The 24,884-nt window shown below is 38.3% G+C and overlaps 1 protein-coding gene across 1 annotated transcript in view; it reads left to right on the plus strand.

Moving 5' to 3' along the window:
• The window catches only part of LOC139939437 (Krueppel-like factor 6), a 41,989-nt gene extending 32,301 nt beyond the window's left edge, over nucleotides 1-9,688 (plus strand). The window contains exon 3 of the mRNA XM_071935348.1: nucleotides 2,051-9,688. Coding sequence (XP_071791449.1) covers nucleotides 2,051-2,226 — 176 coding nt within the window. The 3' untranslated portion in view covers nucleotides 2,227-9,688. The remainder of the gene's footprint in view (nucleotides 1-2,050) is intronic.
• Nucleotides 9,689-24,884: the final 15,196 nt, after the last annotated feature.

Genomic DNA, 24,884 nt, shown 5'->3' on the forward strand with positions numbered 1-24,884 from the left:
CGTCAATACAAACCATCTCTTTGGAGGTCAACTCTAAGTGTCTCTCGATCCACTGTAATTGTTCCTGAATGCATCCCGAGGTTCCCAGTTTAAATACAAATCACCAGCAAGTTGCAATTAGAGAGAGATGGTGGGTTTCCTCTCTAGCAAGGTTTCCAACTGTGTGGGAAGGAAACCTTCAAGGAAACTTACTCGCACAGTCTTAAAGAAGCAATCTGTTCCATAACCCAGATGATTTGGGTCTCAAATTTAAAGGAGATCTGTTTTTACTGTACTCAAGATATTTTACTTCATAAAGGTTTTGTTGTTAAACATAAGATATTCCCTTTGAATATAATGTAAAGGGAGTGAAAATAGTCACTGATAATCAAATTTGCTAAAAAGTAACTCAGTATCCTGACGATGTCAGTAGCTTCATTTGCTAGTCTAACCACTTGGACTGAGCATGGAAGACTGAGATAGTCCCTCGCCCCCTACCCACTTGTCCGGTTTTGTAAACATTTGTCAACAAACACAACCCCGACAGAATACAATATGAGAATGGCAGTTCTGTTTGGGAAAACCATAGAGTAAGGATGGGAAAACATACTGTACACGTAGGCCTATGTATTAAATGCCATCTTCAAAGTCTGGTTCCCTGTGTTTAGAAAAGCAGTCCCGAATACAGACTTTCCATTTGTAGGCTTGTATCGCCAGACTAGTTTCCCCCCACAAGCAATGTTGTTATGAATAACAGCATATCATGATGGCTAATTCAAGATGATCTCCATCCCTGTAGTGATTTTTGTAAAAGGGTGGCTTTACCCTGGCTGAACGTGGGATGCGTGCCAGAGGGGGGGAACATCATCTCTCTGCAGCCCATCATATCTAGGATATGATGAGACCCATTTATTGTTGACCTGGTCCGGCCTAGCTCAGGTTACCAACACACAGTAGGGTTCTAATTCCTGTGACAGGTAATGTGTGGGAAGTCTCCCCAGTCCTCAAGGTTATGTTAGAGAGAACTGAGGCAAGGTCAAGATGCTGATGCCCGCCCCCCCCCCCTCCAAACCTTTGATGGACCATAAGTTGAATGAACTTGGACATTGCGTAGGGATAGCTCTGCGTAGATTTGTTGATGGTTTCTGACAGGAAAACACGCTACTTGTGTCAAACTTATTCAGGGACATGCGTTGTTTTGTTTGGCCTCTGGAACTGAACATAATTTGTGCAAATGTAATTTGTGTGTGTTTTGTGCCCACTTCATTACATTCAGATGTCTTGTTTGTTCAAATGCATCACTCTAGGATTAAGCTATTCTTGGTGAATCAAACAAACACCCTTGTAAAATTTAACTGTCTACGTGATTTGCATAAAGTGTGCAAGTGAAGCTGATCACCATGGTGTTCCTTTTGCAGGAATATTTTTATGCAAACATTATTGACAAATACTGGCCGTGCTGGTGAGAGAGTTTGTAGACTAGAACCATCCAGAGCAATGCTAGAACTGTGTCTGGTTATCATGTAACGTAAAGCCTTCGAAAGATTCATATTTCTTTTAAAATATTTTTGACACTAACACTCATTATTGCTTCGTCCTTCGGTTGGGATGTTTTAACACCTTAAAAGGTGCTGGTCCTGTTTGTTGTTTGATGTTTGATGTACGATGTATGTAAAGACTGTTAGGCCTACACTTATTGTTTTAAAAGAGAATGGGTTTACCCTAGTGTTTCTAGCATTGGCTGCGGATTGCGCTGCAGCAACTTGTAAAACCCTTGGTGTCATAAAAAAAAAAAAATGTCTTAAAATGATCCTGTTTCTTCAAGCGCCTTGAGTACCTTAATGGTACATTGGGCTATGTATATAATTGTAAGACTATCTACACATTGTTGAAAATCATGTACATTGTAAATTGGCTAGAAACCTATTTCACTGTAACCATAGCTACATAATCATAGGAAGGAAATGTCTCCACAAGGTTAACATTAATGGGTCTCACTTGACTTCTCTTTCTGACACCCTGCAAATAAATCCATAACATTATATTCTCACTGATTTGTCTCTTTGCTCAGGTGAGAAGCCATACAAATGTACTTGGGAAGGCTGTGAATGGAGGTTCGCCCGTTCAGATGAGCTGACTCGCCACTACCGCAAACACACCGGTGCCAAACCTTTTAAGTGCAATAGCTGCGATCGTTGCTTCTCCAGATCTGACCACCTGGCACTCCATATGAAAAGGCATCTTTGACGTCCAAGATGCTCCCGGGGCCAGAGGTACCTGGCCAGTCAAAGCATCGCCACCCTGTTGCATCACAGATGATCTTGCCCTATCAAATGTTTCCTTGGATTCTAGAAGTCGCTTGGATCCTTCAGTTAAATAGAATCGTCTTGAGGTATCGCCGAACGCTGTTCGTCGCGCTCTGGGCAAGTACGCTGTCCAATCGTGAGCTGAGCCTAGAGTAGCAACAGTTTGGCAGACAACGTCTCATGAAATGGCAAGCAAAATCTCCTAAAAAATTGTTCTTCATTAAAGAAGTGTTTTGAGGTGAAATAACCCTTTGAGTGTCAATGTGCATGTATGTCAGCGGCCTCCTCTAACTTTGCAAAATAAGTTAAGGGACACTTGTAAAACTGTACTGTAATATGAATCATTTATACCATGTGTTTGTACATGTACGTATGTTATCGGAAAACCTAAACAATTATAACAATTTAATTAAATATACAGTATATATCAAATATATGAAGAAGAAAAAATAAAACCTGTGGTGGAGGTACAATGAAAGGCACATAAAAAAAATAGATGTTTCAAATCTGTCTTAAAAAAAGTTAAAAATATTGGTGAATCTAAAAAATGTACAAATTGTAAAAAAAGATTTAGTTTTCTTTTACTATGAAATATGCGTCTATTATATTTTTGTTTTTTGAACATACTTGTTTATTCCTTTTGTACAAAAATGTTTGTTCTTTATCATTAAAACTATCTTGAAATTCTTCTTTAAAAACAAAATGAACGTTATTTGACTGTGGCTTGTGGCGGCCATGATGTCGCCCTGACATGCAGGGAGCTCATTGTCAGTTGAGAGGCATTTGTAGCCCCAATGAATTACAGGAGTGAAAACTAATATCATTCCGTCTCGAGAAGCCGATCTCGAAACCCGTGGAGGAAACATCTCATCAGAGTTATCCTGGAAACGGTGCAGTTGCCTAGCAACACTCCAAATGTGTAATACTTATTGTGACAACTGTTGCCGGGGCTTGCAGTGTCTCGGGGTGCTGGTTTGGTTGGGGAAATATGAAGTGTGGGTTGAGGGGGGAATTATTCATGTTCCTTGCACATTGAAGAAATTATCGTCAGGGGGTAGTCGAGCGGAAGGCACTTTTAGATCCCTGCGGTTTGTGTACTGTGTACACTGAATATTCATCATGGGGGACTGTGCTCGTATGAATCGATCCTGTATGGGTTTGTTCCATAGTATCCATGTGTGGGTCCTAGCCAATGATTGCAAGTTGATTTAGGTATTTGTGTGCAACACTTCCTGTTCACCTGCCTTGTTACCATGGCAATGAGAAAGAGCCCCCCAGTCAACAACGACCCCCAAGTCTGCTGCATTTTGGGTTAAACCAAGGATCTTCTGAACTGCCTTATTCTATGTGAATCTTTAGACCTAGATCTTTAGATGTGTGTAGCTCAGATTTTGCTCCAGTAAGCTTTTGGATACAGTTGGTAACTTTATACCCACTAAGACAATGTTGCTTGTTTTTCTATAATGCATCTGTAATAGTCATCCGCAAGACAATTTTAAAGAAAGTAAACAATTATGTTACACCTTATAGTATGTTGGTGTCTTGGTGATCAACCGTTTCCCATTTGCAGAAGTAATTGTGAGTCAGTTTTTTGTCAGGATTTTAAAATAGTGTGTCCAATTCTTTCATTTAAACATTTTTGACATGTAAACGAAAAACTGACTAAAAGTGTTGTCTGCATACATAAGCAGTGTGACCAAAAGACGTGCAGACACACTTCTGGCTGTCATCCACAAGGATGTTATTTGAACGGTTTCACTGATGTAAGGAAAATGTTGTCAGTCTGCCAAAAGTGTTTACTGTTTTTCTAACAATGTCATAAATATTCACGCTTGTAAAAGTGCTCTTGCTTAACTCAAAACGTTGCTTATGGGAATGAGATCGTGTGTGCTTCATTTACCCTCTCTACTCTTCCAAATCGTTGAAAATGTAAGATTGGGCTATTAATATGTGACACTCGTATGAGGTAAAAGTACAAACTTGTAATTGAGCGTGCGATGCATGTAAAAAAAGCAACTTGCCAGCATGGAGCATGAAGCATGTACTTAAAGTCAGCGATAGTAATGGAGGCGAACATGGGTGAGGAATTCTGAACAGCAACTCGGACAGCACCCCCCCCCCCCCACCCCATACTTTTAGAAAAATGAAACTTCAATCGTTGTGTAAATGTTATGTACCATACACAAAAATGTGCATCATGTACTGTACAAAGCATATGCAGCAATCGTTCTCAAGACGATTGGTATTTAAGCCGCTGTACAGTTTACCTTTTAACAACTTGTCGTTCAATATAGTTTGGGTGTTTTAAGTTACTCCCACCCACAACTCACCATTCAGATTATTTTTTACTCAACTGGATCAAGACTCTATAGATTATTTTTATTCCAAGTGGCCTTACGTTTACTGTTGATGTACATGGTGCTGTGTAGCTTTAGATTTGGTGGATATCTATTAGAGGGTGGGAGTCTATTTCAGTTATTGTCGTACTGGTCTGTGAACTTACAGGAAACTAAAGACGTGTACTGGTTATTCAATTGAGAAGCAGCTGGTGTGTGTACTTGAGTGGGTATGATAATTGATGTTTAGCATTTAAAATAGAAATTGATCTGTAAATAAAAGAGTGTTTTGTCTTAGATGCTTATGATGGATTATCGCCCAATGGTCGCCAAAAATTTCCTAGAAAGGAAGGAGTTTGCATGATTGTTTTGCACTTGGAGGGGCCTTAGTTGCACTACAGTGACTGAAAGCCGGCCGAGGTCAACCTTTTAAAAGAGACTTTTGCTTCTTTGCAAGGCTCTTTGAAGTGTGGGAAAATAATTTCTAACATTGAAGGTTGTAGAATGCCAGGTTTTTCTGTTTGTGATGAAGCAGCCATGCATGCAAGTTGAAACTGTGCTTGGGAAACCTTGCAATAGGTTATGGTGCTGTAGTCACTCTATGGTGCAGTGTAGGTCCTTCCCTTAGGCTGTGGGATTTGCCCCAGAGGCAAGGTCTCCCAGTCTAGGTATAAAAAACCCAGGCTCCCAGGGTTTCCATTCTTTCCCTGTGTGAGAGAGAAACACCTACAAACATTGTATTGTAGACCACCAACTATGCATGGAATGCAAGAGGCGGGGCTTAGTGGTATTCATTTATTGTACACTGTGAGCTGATTGGACTTTCACAAATGTGGGGGTGGCTAACAGGGACCTCCGAGGTCAGTCAGGTCACCAGAAATTTTTCTCTTTCGCTTTTGGTATTGACATCAGGGGGAACCAAACCTTAAAACTCACTGGTATGCAAACAAAATACACTGGGATCATTGTTGGTTTTATTGAAAAGATTAGTGTTGATATAAAACCATGCAACCACTGGTACTGAATGGTTTTTTAATGACCTATGTGCACTATGGCATACCCTTGAGCAATATGGTCACTGTATGTGCACTACATGAAGACCAAAATATCTCGCAAGTCACAGGCTCTTGGGGTTTGTAGGGCACAGAGCAAACACTTGTCTTGTTTACAGCCTCTCAGTCTCACTGGTTGCTGGGAACTAACTTCCTTTTTTTTATGGTATGTTTGTGGTTTTGCCATTTCATTGAAATGCAGAAAGAATCCTGGCTTCAATGCATTGTATAGGACCTTAATCAGCGACCATCTTGATTTTTTCCCATTCAAACCAATGAAGCCAAACCAAGGCTGGAAGGAGAAAAAGTCTGGTTCCTTTTTGTGCAACGAATATTAGCATCCTTTACTGTTATTGGATACAATTAACAAGACCAAGATGGTGGCAGTCATATTTCATCATCTTTCTGCCTGTGGTTGTGTGGTAACAGTTGCACTTTGGGTCACAAAAAACAACAACATGGTATGATGTCAATGTATTCAAAACAAAACATTTCCTGTGAGAAATCTACTTTCATAATGGCTGATTACAAAACTCGATACAATTTGGCTGCTTCATAATCAAATCTTATTGAGCCAAGTCATTCTCAATTTCTCCCCATTGCATGTGTTGTTGAATTTCAATAACTTACAAAAAACCTCACAACCAGATGTTTTCCAGTAGACTGTTACTCATCTTGGCTGTATTCCTCTGTTTCCATGGGGAGGTTGGGGAATTTACAGCCAAGACCTTGGGTAAAGACTGACTCAGAGGTTAAGATATGACATTCTACATTCAAGGAATAAATGGCAATTCCCACAGGCTCTGTTTGGATGAGTGAAGCTTTTGGTGAGGGGAGAATGACCAAAGCTATACAGTGTACCGTAATGTATGCTGCTGAATATGCTCATACTCCAAAACTAGACGTTGCATGATTTTATTTACTGGTAGCCATAGTCGTAGATTCGTAGAATAGATTCTGTCACTGTATCTACACTAAATACCAAACAGTGTTTGACTTGACACTGTTTTTAGAGTCAGTCGATGGAGTAATTTCAAATGAACTTGAATATTTCTTTTTTTACTCGCTCTTTGATGCACTGAAATTGATGCGTTAAAGGATTTCATTAGGAAATCATGACGTCGCAAACTTCTGGTGGAGTCACTGTTTGGTGTAAAATGTGTAATACTGTTATTTACTATGAACTTTGGAATTTACAAACTGAAGTTTGAGAAATAATTTTGACATGATTTTAGTGATTAATATAATGATTGATAGTAAGCTTAATAGTCATGATAAATTAAAGAAGAAAAAAATGTTGGGTATGAGGTTTTTCATCGGAAGAGATGAATTTGATAAGATTTGTATTTCTTGTCGGTTTGATCTTTTTCGGAGGCCTCACATATGCCCAACAGCCAAAAAAAAAATTAAATGAAAAAAAATGAAATAAAAATGAAATGATAGAAATATTTAAATATTTCTGATGTAAAAAGTCAAATGGTACTGAGTTATATAATTTATATTAAATATTTTGTCAGAGACATATCCAGTTAAAATTAGTTGGAGAAGTTAACTAGCATTCTTTATTTTACACTATTTTCATTTTACATTGAATATCTTATGAGTTTTTGATTTTTTAAAGGAATAATTAGAGCATATTACATAATAATATTATATCAAATAATTTGAGCATGGAATGATTTAGGTAGACTCTTACGTCTGCATTCATGACTTCCATTGTTCTCTATTGTTATTAAAAATAACATTTACTAAACACAAATGTTTTTATTTTATGCAACCTATGGTGAATTTACCAGCTGCATAATTATGTTAACCAAAAAAAAAACAATTTTTTAAAAATAAAAATTTAAAAAACTACTCAACCGTACCACTGCAAAGAATGAATACGCTATTGTGTACTCTGTCCTGTCTGTAAATATATCACTTACTATACTGTAAACGTAAAATACCTTTTGGTGACGAGTATAAAATGTATGTTAAAAATCATGTTGACTAAAGTCATACTAGTAATGTGTACGTATAATGTAGAACGTTTCCTATGGTAGTCAATGGTAGTCATGGTAATTGTACGCTGAACCTTTGTAGGAATCTCAAGCCATTTGCCATCCAATACTTATATTTTCCACGCCAAATCCTTACAATTGATTAATACAGAGAAGGAAGGGTTATTTTAACCAAACATTTGGTTTGACAATTTATCCTGATTTTTTTTTTTTTTTTCTATACATCAAAACTGAAATTACTTCATACTGTGTTGTTTCATACATGTTCGTTAACATTATTGTTGAAATGTTTTTATATTTTAAATGTTACAATCAGTTTTTCCCTGAAAAAAAAGGAAACCGAAACCCTCCCAAAAATTGCTCGATACAATTTTGCATAACATAGGAAACACATAATTTATCCATGGTAATATGTGGCCCTGGCATAGTAGAATCTTTAATGGTGTCATTTTCCCATGCTTTTTCTGGAAACCCCAGTACCAAAATTCTGTCAGTTCAGAAACTGATAGAGAACTACATTTACATTTAGACCTTCATGTAGTGACAAAATATACTGTCACCCATATAGGCCTACTTGATTGGATAGATGGCAATAGACCTTTATCACGGTGCAGCCATTTTGCGGTTTCTCCCATTGATATCAATGTTACCAAACCGAGGCTGGAAGAACAAAATAGTCTGGTTCCTAATTGCAAAATAATTAAAAGCATTCATTATCATTATTCGATTCAAGGAACATGACCAAGATGGAGGCAGCATGATAAAGGTCTATTGCTTGTTCTCTAGTACCACCAGCTTCAGTTTTCAATCACCAAGGATAATTTGTTTTGAAAATCTCAGACAGATTTGATGTGTGAAGCTCAGTTGTAACTTCCTTGAAGTATAAACTGTTGCAATGTCACGATCGCAGTGTCGCATTAATAATGTGACTACAGGCAGTATATATCAGAATTCAGTGACTCACTTTGCGTTTGTATGTCTGTTGAAATTCAGTCCACATTTCTTAAATACTACCAGTACATGTCATGTATTTTACATTTTATGGGTTGAACGTGTACCAAACCAAAATTGGTTATCTCTCCCTTAATTATCTCAACTATCCTTAAAGGCACTGGACACTATTGGTAATTACTCAAAACAGTTGTTAGCATAAAACCTTACTTGGTAACGAGTAATGGGGAGAGGTTGATATGTAGTTAAAAAAAAATGGTGAGAAACAGCTCCCTCTGAAGTAAGATAGTTTTTGAGAAACAAGTAAGTTTCCACGAATTTGATTTTGAGACCTCAAAATTTGATTTTGGGGTCTTGAAATCAAGCATCTGAAAGCACACAACTTCATGTGACAAGGGTGTTTTTTTCTTTCACTATGTTGAGATACACCAAGTGAGAAGACTGGTTTTTGACAATTAACAATAGTGTCCAGTGTCTTTAACCGTAAATAAACCCTGTGCAGTGGTTTTGAATGTGTGTAAAACAGCCTGTTCATATCATCTTTGCCTTTGTCAAAAAAAAAAAAGGAATGTCAATATGGGAGTGTGCAAAATGGGTATACGAGTAGTATGGAGCAAGCAGCTACCAAGAATTGTCAATTTTAAAGTTGAAAAGGTTATTGGTGTAGTTTCGATCATAACTAGCACCGTGAGAATTCATCTTACGGCAACAAACTATCTACACAAACATAATTGATGGTATTTGGATTATTTAAAGGCTGGTTGTTGAGAGAAACCTCATGCATTGTTTTAATTACCTAGTCTTAAAGTGGTACCAGTACCATTTATTCCAACAAAATAAACCGTTGTGGGCTGTTTTCTCGGAAAGAATTTGTCCAGGTTATGTCAATGTATGTCAAACCAATCAATTAAACTAAATGCGCATGTGGTCTTGCTATGTGAACGTGTATGGGTCATGCCAGTGGTTGTAACAGCTTGCGCGATAAATGAAGGCGGTCTTTTGACTGAGTATTTTATTTTGATTATGATCAGTAATGTTTATGTTTTTTTTTTTTGTTTTTTTTTACAAATGGTAAACAAATACTCTATGACTTATATTAAGTCGTACCTTATCATGTTTAATACAGTTGCAAAAGAAAACTAAATTGCCCAAGTCTAGAATACTGTAATTTTTACGCTTACATTTATTTAGTCAGGCATTAAGCCCGGTATGTACTTCCTGCGCATGCGAATGCGAAGTGAATTTGGCGTGAATTTGACATCACAACACTCCTTTCGCAGGGATATTCGAGAGTGAGTTGAACAAAGTTGAACTGCTGCGAATTATTTGTTGCGGATTTGTGACGTCAACATTCGTATTGCATTCGCATTCGCAGGAAATATGAACCGGGCTTTAGACATACAATTTTTTTATGTTTTGTTCAATGCAGACTTTTTTCCTCTATACATGCATGATATTTGGTCCTTGGAATAAAGTAGGAACATTTTAACGAGTACAAGGGCTTATTCACATTCACATGGTGTTGGCGTAAAGACGTTTCAGGCTATTTCGGTACAATTTTTTCTGATTTTTCAAATGAAATGAAAATCAGAAATTAGACTAAAATGGGAAGTATATCGTGATGTGCCTGGCCGGCTAAGTGTATATGTGACTTACAATGTAAACTGTAAAGGCATGTAAACTGTAAAGGCATGAGCACATAATGAGCTATAGCATTTGTACCAATGTTATTCCTTATAGTTCATTGGTGGCAAGACTATGTATAACCATAACCATAGAGGGATTCCTTCATGTTGGAAGTCCCTTGTGTCATCTTAACAGTGAGTTAAGTATACCAGGAAGGAAAATACACTCCTTCCTCCATGGTATAACTCATGTTAAGAAGAAAAAAGACTTCCAACACATGCCTTTATTCTGAATTGAATTTCTGATTTACTACTTCTAGTATTTATAATGCCAGGTGAAGGGATGTCCTCCCACTCTAGATTAGGTCATCCATCTCCATCCAGTCTTGATCACACTCTACATCAGAAGTCTGTAGATTCCAGAAGATCTACCAAGCAGTCCCCTGGGGGACAGGTCTAGCTTTCAAGGTCTTGTGTCTGTCTTATCATGGGGAACTCGCACAATGGACCCAAAGCATTGCATTATTGCCAGTCTAGTGGACTCCCAATACCTTTGTGTTAATTGAGTCACCATTCTCATTCCACCACCATTAGCCCATATAGCTAGTAGCCCCAGAACTACATGATCAGAACTGTGTTAATGAGGTACAGGTCTCAATCAATGAGCAAGAACAACAAATCATTTGACTGGCATTTGAGGTGGTGTTTTCCCAGACAATGTTTTGCAAGTATATGTTAATTAGACCCAAATGGAACAATAGTAATAATCAAATCCAAATCATAAATTCGCCTGGGACACAGCAGCTTGTCTTTCCTAAATTTCACAATAAAACAAGTTAAAATTAAATAAATAAATAAACTGACAAATTAAAAGTGGATCCTGTGTTTAACATTAAATATCCAGAACCAAAGAGTGGTATAAACATAATGGACCCAGTGCTATACTTTACCCAGTAGTAGTGCATAAAATAAATCAAAATGTACTGTTGTTAACCTGAAAACTGAACTAACAGTAAAAGTATATTTAATCTCCACCTAATAACGATGTTATGCTCCCCCTATCTTTGGCTACTGTAATGTCTAGATAGTAGTAAAATAGACCTATAATATACGCTATATCAATGTGTATCAATAGTATATCATGTGCAACAGCTATGTTTGCTTCTTTTATTTGGTTATTTTTTTTTGCCTATTCGACTCAGGATCTGCATCAACTAGCTGGTAAATTAATAAAAAACAACTTCAATTATGAAATTTCATAATTTCTTTGTGTAATGAACCGTGTCGCAATTATTTATGTGTGTCCATGTACCTGTAGGTCTGAAATCGTTTAAATTATGGGGCTTGTCTTTTGGATTAGATTTGGGCTATTTAAGATGAATATGGTTGGAAAGACATTCATTTTGAGATGAATTATTGTGGGCTTTGTGTAATGTCATGACAATTACTATGGTGTACCTATTTTATACAACATAATGTATGACTCCACAAAATGGCAGACCGTATGTTCTGCTGTTTGTTTTTTAAGAGCCAATTTTTTTTTTTTTTTTTACAGTCATTACTCGCTAACTACAAACAATGATTAAGGTGCCAAATCACCATATATAAGTGAAATAACCAAACATCGCATGAGAGAGGAATAAAATGTTCATCATTTTGGAATCAGTAATTAAAATACACACTGTGTTGCTTTTGTACATGAACAACTCTTGCAAATGATAAGGAGTAATTCCAAACAATTTTTGAGAGGTTTGGAGGCAATGTTCCCCTTTAAAGAATAATGAGTTATGAAAATAGTTGTTTTCTAATTTACTGCATTAAAAGCTCACTTGATAGAAGCTGTTTTCACAAGAATAATCATGGAATACAGTAGAGCATGGATATCTTAAAATAGATCCAAGAGCTTTTATCGATTTCATTTTTTGGATATTAATCATCCAAATTAATTATTTAGTTGCACAATTTCACCCACGAGAAGTGCATTGCACTCTGAAAAAGAACCGCGTTATAATTACCGTCTAAGCTTGGGATATATAAAGTAATTATTTACACGCTTGAATGCACATCACTCTGCCGTATGTATAACCATGGAGGAACTATATTCCTCCACTTTATATTTACCGTTGGAGTTTTAATGTAGTGAATGTACATAATGTAGTAATGGCCCATGAACTCGACGGTCTATAACAAGAACCTGTTTCGGTTCAATTATCTTACCTTGATGCCTTTCGATATTCTAAAAAGGTGTACATCCGCTTTAAAGGCACAGGGGTGGATTTCACAAAGGTAGTCCTAACTTAGGACTAGTCCTAGGCAATGCTAAGAGATAGGACTGGTCCTACGTTAGGACCAGTAACCCATCCTAACTTAGGACTGGTCCTATCTCTTAGCATTGCCTAGGATTTGTCCTAAGTTAGGACTACCTTTGTGAAATCCACCCCTGGACACTATTGGTAACTACTTAAAATGAAACCTTACTCGGTAACGAGTATTGGGGAGCTGGTCATAGTTAAAACATTGTGAGAAACAGCTCTCTCTGAAGTAGCGTTTGTTGTCGAGAAAGAAGTAATTTTCCACAAATTTGATTTCGATACCTCAACATTTAAGGTCTCGAAATCAAGCATCTGAAGGCACACAACTTCGTGTGACAAGGTTGTTTTTTCTTTCATTGTTATCTCGCAACTTCGACGGCCAATTGAGCTCAAAATTTAATGTTTACAGGTTTGTTATTTTATGCATACACCAAGTGAAAAGACTGGTTTTTGACAAATACCGATAGTTTTCAGTGTCTTAAAAAAATGGTCTCGGATTAATGCGTTCATAAACACATTGGAAATTTCAAGAGTTCATGGTGTCACCTTGCCAGGTAGGCCTTCAAATAGGATTATTTCTCATCACAGAGCATGGGTCCACGAGCACTGTTCTATTTCGACCTCCCTGGTTTAACCAACGATGCATGGTTCAAGGATGAAGGAAAATGCATGAGCAAAATGCTTCATGTTAAAGGCACTGGACACATTGGTAATTGTCAAAGACCAGTCTTCACACTTGGTGTATCCCAATACCTGTGAAAAATTGAACTAAATCGGTCATCGAAGTTGCAAGAGGTTTTTTTTTTTTTTTTTTTTTTTTTTTTGATATTAATAAATAAACTGGTGTGCTTCCCGATGCCCAATGAAAGGCTACAGTTGAAGTCTTTGAGTGGGAAATTACCTCTTTCTCAAAAAACTACGTGACTTCAGAGCGGCCTGTTTCTCACAATGTTTTATACTATACCAACCGCTCCCCATTGCTCGTTACCAAGTAAGTTTTTTTGCTAACAACTATTTTTAGTAATTACCAATAGTTTCCACGCCTTTAACCAACGATCACGGTTCTTCCTCTATTATGGTGCAAGCATGGAGGAAAGAAGATGTTTCATTGGCCAAAGCATCAAGTGAGCAAACTGCTGCAGTCATACAGAGATGGAGGTGGGGGGGGGGGGGGAGGGGGACACGGTCATTAAAACGATCACTTTCCCCACTCGTTGTTATAACTTTTTTAAGATGGAGAAATACAGCATGAAATGAACCGATTAATGAACTCCCTGTTGTTCAGGAAAACATTGGGTTTGGAGTCCTGTCAAAGCCACAAACCACACTCACTGTGGTGTCATCATTTACTTGTAATTCGATTATAGTTGTGCTAAGTCACTGTCTGTAGCTCGACGGTCATGGCTTCACTGGTAAACGTTCATTGCTCTCTGAAGTTGTGGGTGGACATGTTTTTAGGCAAATCAATTTCCTCTTGAAAGTAATTCGGGAATGTTGTTCAAAGTTGACAGAAAAACAACATCAATAATGGACCATCCACGTTTGGCATGTAGGCGTGATTGGCCCTTTTGTTTTTACCGGGGGGGGGGGGGATACCTTGTTCCCAACAACTATTCTGAAAAACAAAATTGCAAACCTCAGTGCTGGGGACCTGTTGTTCGCGTTTTGCAGTGATTGATATTGTGCTCAGCTATGCACACGAGACTTTCTCTAATGAAGTACTTGATGAGAAACGGTTACTTCTATTTTTAATCCTTTTATTACTTGAAGAACTTGAAAGTAGAGACTTCATTTTGAAAAGATATGAACACTAATAGCCTGACGTTTCCACCTTAGTAGAATCTTTCTCAGGGGCTAAAATAAATGATAAACATGAAAACTGGTACAACAGAAGCAGTCAAGTGGAAAAATATGCATTTCACTTAATAATAGTGGACATTTTTAACTGTGACGCTGGCATTTTAATTGTAAAGTCACTCTGTGGTGTTGTGCGTATAGCGCAAGTGCGCGCAAATTTTCGGTGGATTGTTGTTTGACGTAAATGAGGAAATGAAAAAGCAACTGAATTTATTGATAAACTCGACTGGAAACATAAATTTCAACTTTGATGAAACTTTCCCAAGTTCTATATCAATCAAGAAGCGGGTCAAAGGGGGCAATTGGGAACCCCAAACTAGGGGCATCTGTTGTTTGTAACACCCACACTCGTGCACCTGCGTGCGTAGGCCCCTAAACTTCCTTCAACTTGGCTCAAGATAAAGTTCTCAACCCACACTGTTCCCATAGGAACGGGGCAATGTATTATGACCGGGCTATAAAAGCATGACTAATAAGACGCTCAATTGGCATCGGGGCAAGACAGTTAAAGACACTGGACACTATTGGTAATTTACTCAAAATAATTGTTAGCATAACACCTTACTTGGTAACGAGTAATGGGGAGCTGTTGATAGTAGAAAACACTGTGAGAAACAGCTCCCTCTGAAGTAACGTAGTTTTCGAGAAATCCACGAATTTGATTTCGAGACCTCATAATTAGATTTTGAGGTCCCGAGATCAAGCATCTAAAAGCACACAATTCCGTGTGACAATGGTGTTTTTGTTCATTATCATTTCGCAACTTCGACCACCAATTGAGCTCAAACTTTCACAAGTTTGTTATTTTATGCACATGTTGAGATACACCAAGTGAGAAGACCGGGTCTCTGACAACTATCATCACTGTACATTGTCTTTAAAATAACTTGTATAAATAACCCTCCATATTATGACAGCACTCCACAAATTATGGTTTATTATCATGGGTTCTGAGGTTCGTGTGTGGAGTTCATGAGGTGAAGAGCGCAGGCACATTTGACCTGATAATGCTTCTAAACTGACCTCAACCCCCAGATTGAGAAAGCAACGTGTTAAACCACCCACACACCTTCAATTCAAGCAACCACCCTCTCACAATACATTTTTATTTGTTTTAATCCGAATTCATGGGAAAAAGGTCGGCCTACCCATAGAGCCGGGACCCCAGATGTACTACTAGTCTTTGGCCTACCAGCACCAGGTCAGAATTGACCTGGGTCTGGCCCCAGGGGGCCTCGGCCCAACTTCATAAAACTATTAAGCAGAAAATACTGCTAAAAATTTGCTGTTAAGCAAAATTAAGCTGGATAATTTATTTGGATCATAGAGCTCTTCCTTGGTCTGTGGTTGGATTGAACCAGCCACAGCAATGCAAACTTAGTGTAATTTGGGCTGGTAACATGTTTCTGTTAAAGCAATACTATTTTGTGTTTTGCAAGTTTTTGTGTGCTTACAGGCCTTATGAAAGTAGGTCCCTGGCCCGTTTCTAGGTCAGTGTGACCCGGACATGGTGTCAAAAAGATCGAGAAACGGATCAAACTGAAGCAGAATTTAAGCCCAGTTTCTGTACATCAAAATTGTCACAGTCGTATAGTGCTTTTCAATGTGCCATATTATGATTTCTTCCTAAATCGATTTTTAAAAAGGCCTTCTTGAAGATGAATTTCTATACTACTATCAAAAATGTTTCCGGGTCATTATTTAGGGTCACTTGGACCCCGGATCCGGGTAAGATCTGACCCGGAAGTTTTTAGAGTCTGTGTAGAGGCCTATACCACTAACTGAACTTCGCACATACTATTGGTTTACACATCACGGAAATGTGCATGTTTGGGATTGCTTAGAAAAGAAAGGCCAAAGTTGTGTAGAATTTGGTTCTCAATTCTCTATCATCAGTGTCGTTCATGCTTGTTAAGCTTGTAACGCGTAAAGGCTGACTGGGCTTTAAAAAAAACCCTTAAAATAAAGATGCGGACTCCTCTAATACTGCTTTGTGTTTCTATCGATTTTACAATATCAAAGCACTTTTTATGGACGCTCCAAAGAAAGCAAAAAAAAAAAAAAAATGGAAAAGGATACCCTTGGGAAATAAAAAGAGCCGCTGACCCTTTTAACACCGTATCGACTGCTATTTTATGATGAACAATACCAAAGCCCTTGGAATTCCATTACACACTTTATGCACGGATGACTTCGGCTTTTGAAGCCTTTTCTCGCATGATGGTGTTGAACGCAACACGTACCAGTTATTATTATACGTGTATTTTTTGTTATACTGTCCACATAATATGACGTTGAGATTAAAGGCAGTGGACACTATTAGCATAAAACCTTACTTGGTAACGAGTAATGGAGAGCCGTTGTTAGTATGAAACAGTTTTTAGAAACGGCTCCCTCTGAAGTACTGTGGTTTTCGAGAAAGAAGCAATTCCTCACTAAAATATTTGATTTGATTTCGAGACCCCAAAATTAGAGTGTTTTCTCTCCCATTATTCTCTCGCAACTTCGACGACCATTTGAGCTCGAATTTTCATAGGTTTATTTTATGCATAAAAAATATGTTGAGTTACACCAAGTGAGAAGACTGGTCTTCGACAATTACCAATAGTGTCCTGTGTCTTTAATGTGCATACAACGTTTACAATTCTTCTGAATGCAAAATGAAAAAGGGCGCTTACAAACAAAACGTGCAAATGTTGGCCTTGAAATAACACAGTACTACTATTTTAATGGATCGACGTTAAAATGCGACCTGACTCGTTTTTTTTTCGTCGCACATTTCTCGACCAATCAGCAACAGCCTCAACACTCCCCCCTTGTTGAGGAGTGAGAGTTGGATTGGGGTGGGGGGGGGGTGATGTTTTGCGATTTCTAAGAAAGATTTTCGATGACACAATTGTTTACGTTCCATACTGTTCGCAAATTGTTTTGCATGCGGTATGTCGGTTATTGCTGTGAAATTATGCACAGAAATGAACCGACTTCTACGTTAAAATTAAGTGTTTTCTATGATGGTTACTTGACATTGTGGTGACGTAATAAAAACAGCACGTACCGATTTGTATAATAATGTCGTCTGCTTAGAAATATAAGGGCACTAAGTGCAATTTGTACCGGTTTGATAAATTTCTTTTGCATATTTTGAGGCTCCTATATAGTAACTGTGGTTTATTGACCAAAAGTAGTCTTCATGCACAGGAACACTTTTTTTCAAGTCAAACATTCATTTTGTTGTTTTTTATTTATTAGTTTTAAACATTATGCATGTTCATTTAAAGACACTGGAAACAATTTGGTGAGGGGAATCAAGGACCAGTATTCTCGCTTGGTGAATGTCAACATAAACATAAAAAATAACAAAACTGTGAAATTGTTTGCTCATTTGGCTCATTTGCAAGAGAATGGTGACAGAAAAACACAATTATTATGAAAGAAAAAACAACCACATTGTTGCACTATTTTGTGTGCTTTCAAATGCATAATAAAATGCCTCAGCTTTATAGTCTTTTATTATTTTGAGTGGAAATTACCTCTTTCGTAAAAACTACATTACTTCAGAGGAACCCGTTTCTATCAACAGCTCTCCATTGCTCGACACCAGGTCAGTTTTAATGCTAGTAATTATTTTAAGTAGTTTCGAATAATGTCCAGTGTCTTTGATGACATTTTGAACATAAAAAATTAATATGACATTGCCATTAGTGACCTTATAGTTTTCTGAGCACACGGTGTAATTGATGAGAGACAGCATCACTGTTAAAGGTACTGGACACTATTGGTAATAACCTAACCTAGCGTAAAAGCTCTCTAGGTAACGAGCGATGGAGAGCTGTTGATAGTATAAAAAGATGTGAGAAACGGCTTCCTTTGAAGCAACGTAGTTCGAGAAAGAAGTAATTTTCCATTGATTTCGAGACCTCGGAGTTAGATTTTGAGGTCCCGAAATCAAGCATCTGAAAGCACGTGTGACAAGGGAGTTCTTCTTTCATTATTCTATCGCAACTTCGATAACCGATTGAACTCAAATTTTCACAAATTTGTTATTTTGTGCATATGTTTGATAAACCACGTGAGAAGACTGGTCTTTCACAACTACCAAATGTGTCCAGGGTCTTTAATCCCATGTTCTACATGGTTCTACAATCACACTCGGTTGTGGTTGCAGACTGGCCTGGGAAACCCAGGTATATTTATTTACATCTGTCTGACATCAACAATTATACTGGTGGGCAGCTTGCGTGTGGAACCCAGACTGAGTGTGGTAGAGTGCCTGGTTGGTGGTAGAGAATTGGTAGCCAGGCCCCTGGGAAAATGCAGCAATAATAGTTGATTTATAATTGACTGAGGTGTGCTTGAATTGCGCTAAGGGTTGAACTTGAAGAGTTGCTAACGGGTCTGCTCTTAGTGGACTTTCACAATGATTTCAAGGCAGTGGACAGTATTAGGAATTACTCAAAATAATTATTATCATAAAAACTTACTTGATGGCAAGCAATGAATGAGCTGTCGATAGTATAAAACATTGTGAGAAACGGCTCCAGTATACCGTAGTTTTTGAGAAAGAGGTAATTTATCACTCAATTATCAAAAGACCTCCGGCCTGAAGCCTTTTATTAGGCATCCGCGAAAGCACACAAATTTCTGTTCAAAAAGGGTGTTTTTCATTTTATTATTTTCTTGCAACTTCGATGACCAATTGAGTCAAAACTTTAACATATTTGTTATTTTGTGCATATGTTGGGATTACACCAAGTGAGTACTGGATACCAAAGGTCTCCAGTGTCTGCAAGTTGCTTTATACATGTTATAGGGGATCTGCTCTCAGTGGACTTTCACGATGATTAAACGCACTCACATCTCCCGGTACGACAAGGACTAGAGTACTATATCCAATCCGAGTTGGCGGCTACAGCTACGGCTACGGCTAGATTTACGCGTCATCATGCGTTGAGGTATGGGGCGTCCTTAGCAACACCCTTGGCAACAGTCGTAGCCGTACAGCCTAAGAATCTACTGTCACTCCGGTTTTTTATGTTGTATCTCTCCTCAGCAAAAAAACATTCAAAGAAAATTTCTGCTTCCGGGGTGTCGTTTGCATATTTTGATTGCTTCCATGTTATTTTGCGATATGTTTCCCTCGTGATTCCTTGATCTACGTACCTGGTATCTGGGTTATGGAGTAGTTTTGGACCACCGTGGGACCACCAATAATCAAGCAGAGGATATACGTGGTTTGACCATGGAGGAAGGAAGATACTTCCTTCCGTCTAACTCCATCTGCTTGATGGTTGGATCATGGAGAAAGGAAATCCTCCATCGTTGTTGGAACCATGTTGGTTGGAAGCAACAACCAGGTGTCAACCTTGCCGATTAGTGTCATGTTTAAAAGGTATCAGGAAATGAACTTCAAAACACACCGACAATCTTTCACTGCAGCTTTTATGTCGAAGGTCATTTGGTGTCATGGCTGAGTGGTGGATTAAGTCATCGAGGTGTGGGTCCGAATCCCGGCCGTGACACTTGGTTTTTATTGTTTACCACAGAAAAAAGGACCACAGAATCCCTCTGGTTTCACTGAGCAAGATGTTTTTTTTTTTTACTAAGACTGCTTTCTCTTCACGCAGAGGTTGACATTGTGTATGAAAAGACTGCGAAGTGCCACGGCTAGCCTCGGCTGATACACCCCATCAGGGAGCTGAGAAAGGATGGACATTATTGGCCGAATGACCAGGCCACTAAAAAACGCATCTTGATACGTCTTTTAATGCGCTTTAAAAGAATTAGTTAAAGTTGTCTGTTAAACTTTTTGACAGTGAGGTATTTGAGTTGTTAGCATGGTTGTTAGCATGAAACAAATTAACTGTTTTGCAGAAATTCAGAAGTAAAAACTGGAAACATGCATTTCAAATGAAATGGACATGTTTATAAGTTTGGTACCTTGGTATAGGGTTTGGTACCTTGGTATAGGGTTTGGTACCTTGGTATAGGGTTTGGTACCTTGGTATATTTTTATGTACCTTGGTATAGTTTGGTACCTTGGAATAGTTTGGTACCTTGATTTTATAGTTTGATACCTTGGTATAGTTTGGTAAGGCTTGGTAGTTTGGTAAGGCTTGGTATAGTTTGATACCTTGGTATAGTTTGGTACCTTGGTATAGTTTGGTACCTTGGAATAGTTTGGTACCTTGATTTTATAGTTTGATACCTTGGTATAGTTTGGTAAGGCTTGGTAGTTTGGTAAGGCTTGGTATAATTTGGTACCTTGGTAAAGTTTGGTACCTTGGAATAGTTTGGTACCTTGGTATAGTTTGGTACCTTGGTATAGTTTGGTACCTTGGTATAGTTTGGTAAGGCTTGGTATAGTTTGGTAACTTGGTATAGTTTGATACCTTGGTATAGTTTGGTAAGGCTTGGTATAGTTTGGTAAGGCTTGGTATAGTTTGGTACCTTGGAATAGTTTGGTACCTTGGTATAGTTTGGTACCTTGGTATAGTTTGATACCTTGGTATAGTTTGGTACCTTGGTATAGTTTGGTATATTGGTATACTTTTGGTAGCTTGATATAGTTTGGCACCTTGGTATAGTTTGGAGCATATAGTTTTAGTTTGGTACCTTGGTATAGCTTGGAACATTCGGTATCACCACGGAGAGAGCTGTCCCTTTATGGTTGGTACATTCCCTGAGCAAGGACCATCTCTATGGTATACCATGTGAACTACGTGCGCTCCCAGAGGCTCCAGACCAACCACTGTTTTGATACCAAGGGTGTTTGTGAACGTGATACCTGAACAGTACAGGGTTTCCTTCCTACGCTAACCCGGATAAAAGACTGTTTTGTATACCGCTGGATTATTTGTCACGTATCAATACTCCTTTAGAAAATCAAAGGATAATTTGACTAAATTATGGAGCAATTTTCTTCACTTATTGTGGCGCAGGAAGTGTAAGGATAAATATTTTTACAACTTTTCAAGAGCAAAAGCCTTGCATTTCCGTCCTGTTGTACCGAGTTACGTCGGTTGATGAAAAGAGGAGATTTTGACCCGTTTCTGTGTGTGTTCAAGGACAATGGTCCGTATGTTTACTATGGACCGTCTCATGGGTGAAATTAACACCTTCATTAAATAGTCGTTTGATACCAACAGCTCTCATGAACTTTGAATTCAGGTCAGCTTCAAGTATGTTCTGTAACGGCCCACGTGGTCGACACTCAACGAAAGGGCGCCCTCAACTGGGACAATACAAGGAATCCATTAGACTGGTACCCTGTCTCTATCCGCAACGATAAAGACTTGCTGTTCAAAAATAGTGATTTTATTGGATACAACGATTTCATTGGATAAACGTGCGGTGACGTAAAGCTTTCTTTATCTGTGTTTTGATTGGTCCGAGGTGACGTTTGGCAGCTGCACTTTCTCCATGTAAAATGAATGTAGGTTAAAGGTGAAGATGGACGGGGATTGACCTACTAGCTTGAGGCCACTCTCTGGCGTAATTCACGAGCCTCGGAGTGTGACGTCAGAAGTTCAGGCCAGAGCCATGAGCATAATCTGAAAGTAAAGAATCCATGATTGTGAAACAAGGGTGACACAAACGTTTCAATATTATGCATAACTTTCGTTTGCAACGGAACATGTTCTCTCACCTCAAGACGATGGGATAAACGAGTTAACCTACGAGAATTAGTTTACTTCGCACTGCACTCGGTGAGGTTCTTGGGGTCAACCACATGCCAAATACTCTTCGCTCAGGCTGTAAGAAGCCGCGGGAATCGTGAAGTTAACCCTTCAGCGTGATATAAAAAATATAAACAGTGGTTGCAGTCAAAACAAGCAGGTTGTTTTCATGGGTCAGTCAAACTCCATTCTTGGCCCGGGCAGGAAATTTAATCGTTGGGTTGGTGCACATGTGAATCTATCAATAGCTAGGGGGTGATGTAACGCGATTATGGGATGAAGAAACCACTCAGATATTGAGCCCCATCTTTAACTCTTTCTCATTGCATCCTCCACCCATACATACATCCTATATAAAACGTCACTTCGGCATTCCTGGGCATTATCTGGCAGGCAAGAGCCAGTTCATTTCATTTCTGGTCAACGAAGCCACGGACTCTCTTTGCCTTCTGTATGAATGCCACTCGCGTATTCTCCGCGCGTCTGTGTTATAATGTTTGTGGTTGTGGTATTAGCTTTTTGGCGTTCAGGACAGATATTTTAGTTTTCCGTATCCGGGTATAAAGTCAATGTTATCTGGTTTCAAACACAAGTTTGAAAGTTTAAAATTAAGACCGCCAGAAACAGGAACAGCGACATCAACAACTTCAACAACACACAACAATAAAAACAACAACAGCGAACAAACATTGAATTTGTCTATTGAATTAGACACCTTAAATGGTATACATACAATCATTACGACTGAAACTGGTCTTCCTTCGCCCCACCCCCATTTCACAATGGAGATCATTTCTATATCAACCTTCATGATTTCACTGATATTATGTTTCTTTCAGTGCATGTGGAGGTTTGAGTAATATTTAGTACGAGTCATGAATGCCCATCAGTTCACATAAATCAATGCTGATGGAGCCTACACCATTACAACCTTTAGAGTTTAAAGGCACTGGACACCTATGGTAATTGTCAAAGTCCAGTATTCTCATTTGGTGTATCCTAACATATGGATAAAATAACAAACCTGTGAACATTTAATGGGCTCAATTAGTCATCGAATTTGTAAGAGAATAATGTCAGAAATGAATGAGAAATGACATCTTTCTAAACAAAATAAAAATACGTTACTTCAGAGGGAGCCGTTTCTCACACCGTTTATACTACCAATAGCTCTCCACTGCTCGTGACAGAAGTAAATTGTTATGCTAACAATTACCTTCAGTAATTACTAACAGTGTTCAGTACCTTTAAGTTTGACACACTACAACATTACAACCTTTGGAGCACCGAGTCATCATCCCTCCTCAGTCATCAATGCAGCCCACGCACGATATGGGTCGCATGAGAACAGGGATTGAAAATAAACGTCTCCACTTGAAGCTCTTGGTGCCTAGTTTGACCCTGGGAATACAGTCAAGTGCAAGGAAGGTTTCTCGAAGGGGAAGGTCGACTCATTAATAAACTGAGCAGCGTTGTTTCTTTCTGTCTATCTTTCCTTCTTTTCTGGGTTTATTTTATGTTTTCCCTCTTTCTCAAAGAAGACTAATGAAAGAAATCCGAAATTTTCCTGTGATTTGTTGTCTTTGTATGTTCTTTATTGCGTATGAACATAATGAAGAAAAAAATAATAGTCCGTCCATTCGACTTTTACCTACGCTTATCGTCAAATGTGGAAGACAGTATTAATGCAATGCAAGTAACTCTTGCCAATATTACAAGACATCTCTTGAAACTTATCTGTATCTTATAGACACTTGACACTATTATTATTATATTGGTTATTGTCAAAGACCAGTCTTCTCACTTGGTGTATCTCAACATACGCATAAAATAACACACCTGTGAATATTGGAGCTCAATTGGTCGTCGAAGTTGTGAGATAGTAATGAAAGGAAAAAAAAACCCTTGCCACACGAAGTTGTGTGCTTTCAGATGCTTGATTTCGAGACCTCAAATTCTAAACTTGAGGTCTCGAAATCAAATTTGTGGAAAATAACTTCTTTCTCGAAAACTACATCACTTCAGAGGGAGCCGTTTCTCACAATGTTTTACTATCAACCTCTATTACTTGTTACCATGTGAGGTTTTATGCTGATAATTATTTTGAGTAATTACCAATAGCGTCCACTGCCTTTAATGATTATGTTGTAGTATAGCTCCATTGGTTTGCTTCTTTTTTTAGCGCTTTGATCTTGTCGAAAAGGCGCTTTATGAAATGCTCTAATGTCCCTTTTTGTTGTATTGTAAATGATCACAGTATGATTTCTACCTGAGACCTGTTAAGAACCCTATAGATTGATTCAGTGATGCATGACTGATAATATGATTTGATATGACATCTCCTGTCGTGATAAATGCTGCTTCAGAATACAGGAGTATCATCTCCCATTCCCAACCAACCACATGGAGGTGACTATTTGAAACCACAGAAGGAATATGGTTATTAATTATTCCTATCATTGCAGTTTGTGTTTCAATATTGTCGTAACAGTCATTTCAATACAGACACATCGATGGAGGTCATCAACTGATAATGTTGTTATGCATACTCTTTATAGACCCATTAATTTGTGACTCCGAACGCATCTTCGGACTCAAATGTCAAAAAATAATATTGTTTAAAACGAGTAGGCCTACAGATCCCTAATAACTAGGTCTAGACACTTTGGTCATTAATGATCGCATGAGCTTACGGTTGCCCATTATCGTCACACCACGCCGGGAACAGCCATCTTTTTAAATTACTTTCTCCAAATTTATTCCTATTTACAAAATAGTCTGGCCTCG

Source organism: Asterias amurensis, chromosome 7, assembly GCF_032118995.1.
Source record: "Asterias amurensis chromosome 7, ASM3211899v1".
NCBI classification, from domain to species: Eukaryota; Metazoa; Echinodermata; class Asteroidea; order Forcipulatida; family Asteriidae; genus Asterias; species Asterias amurensis.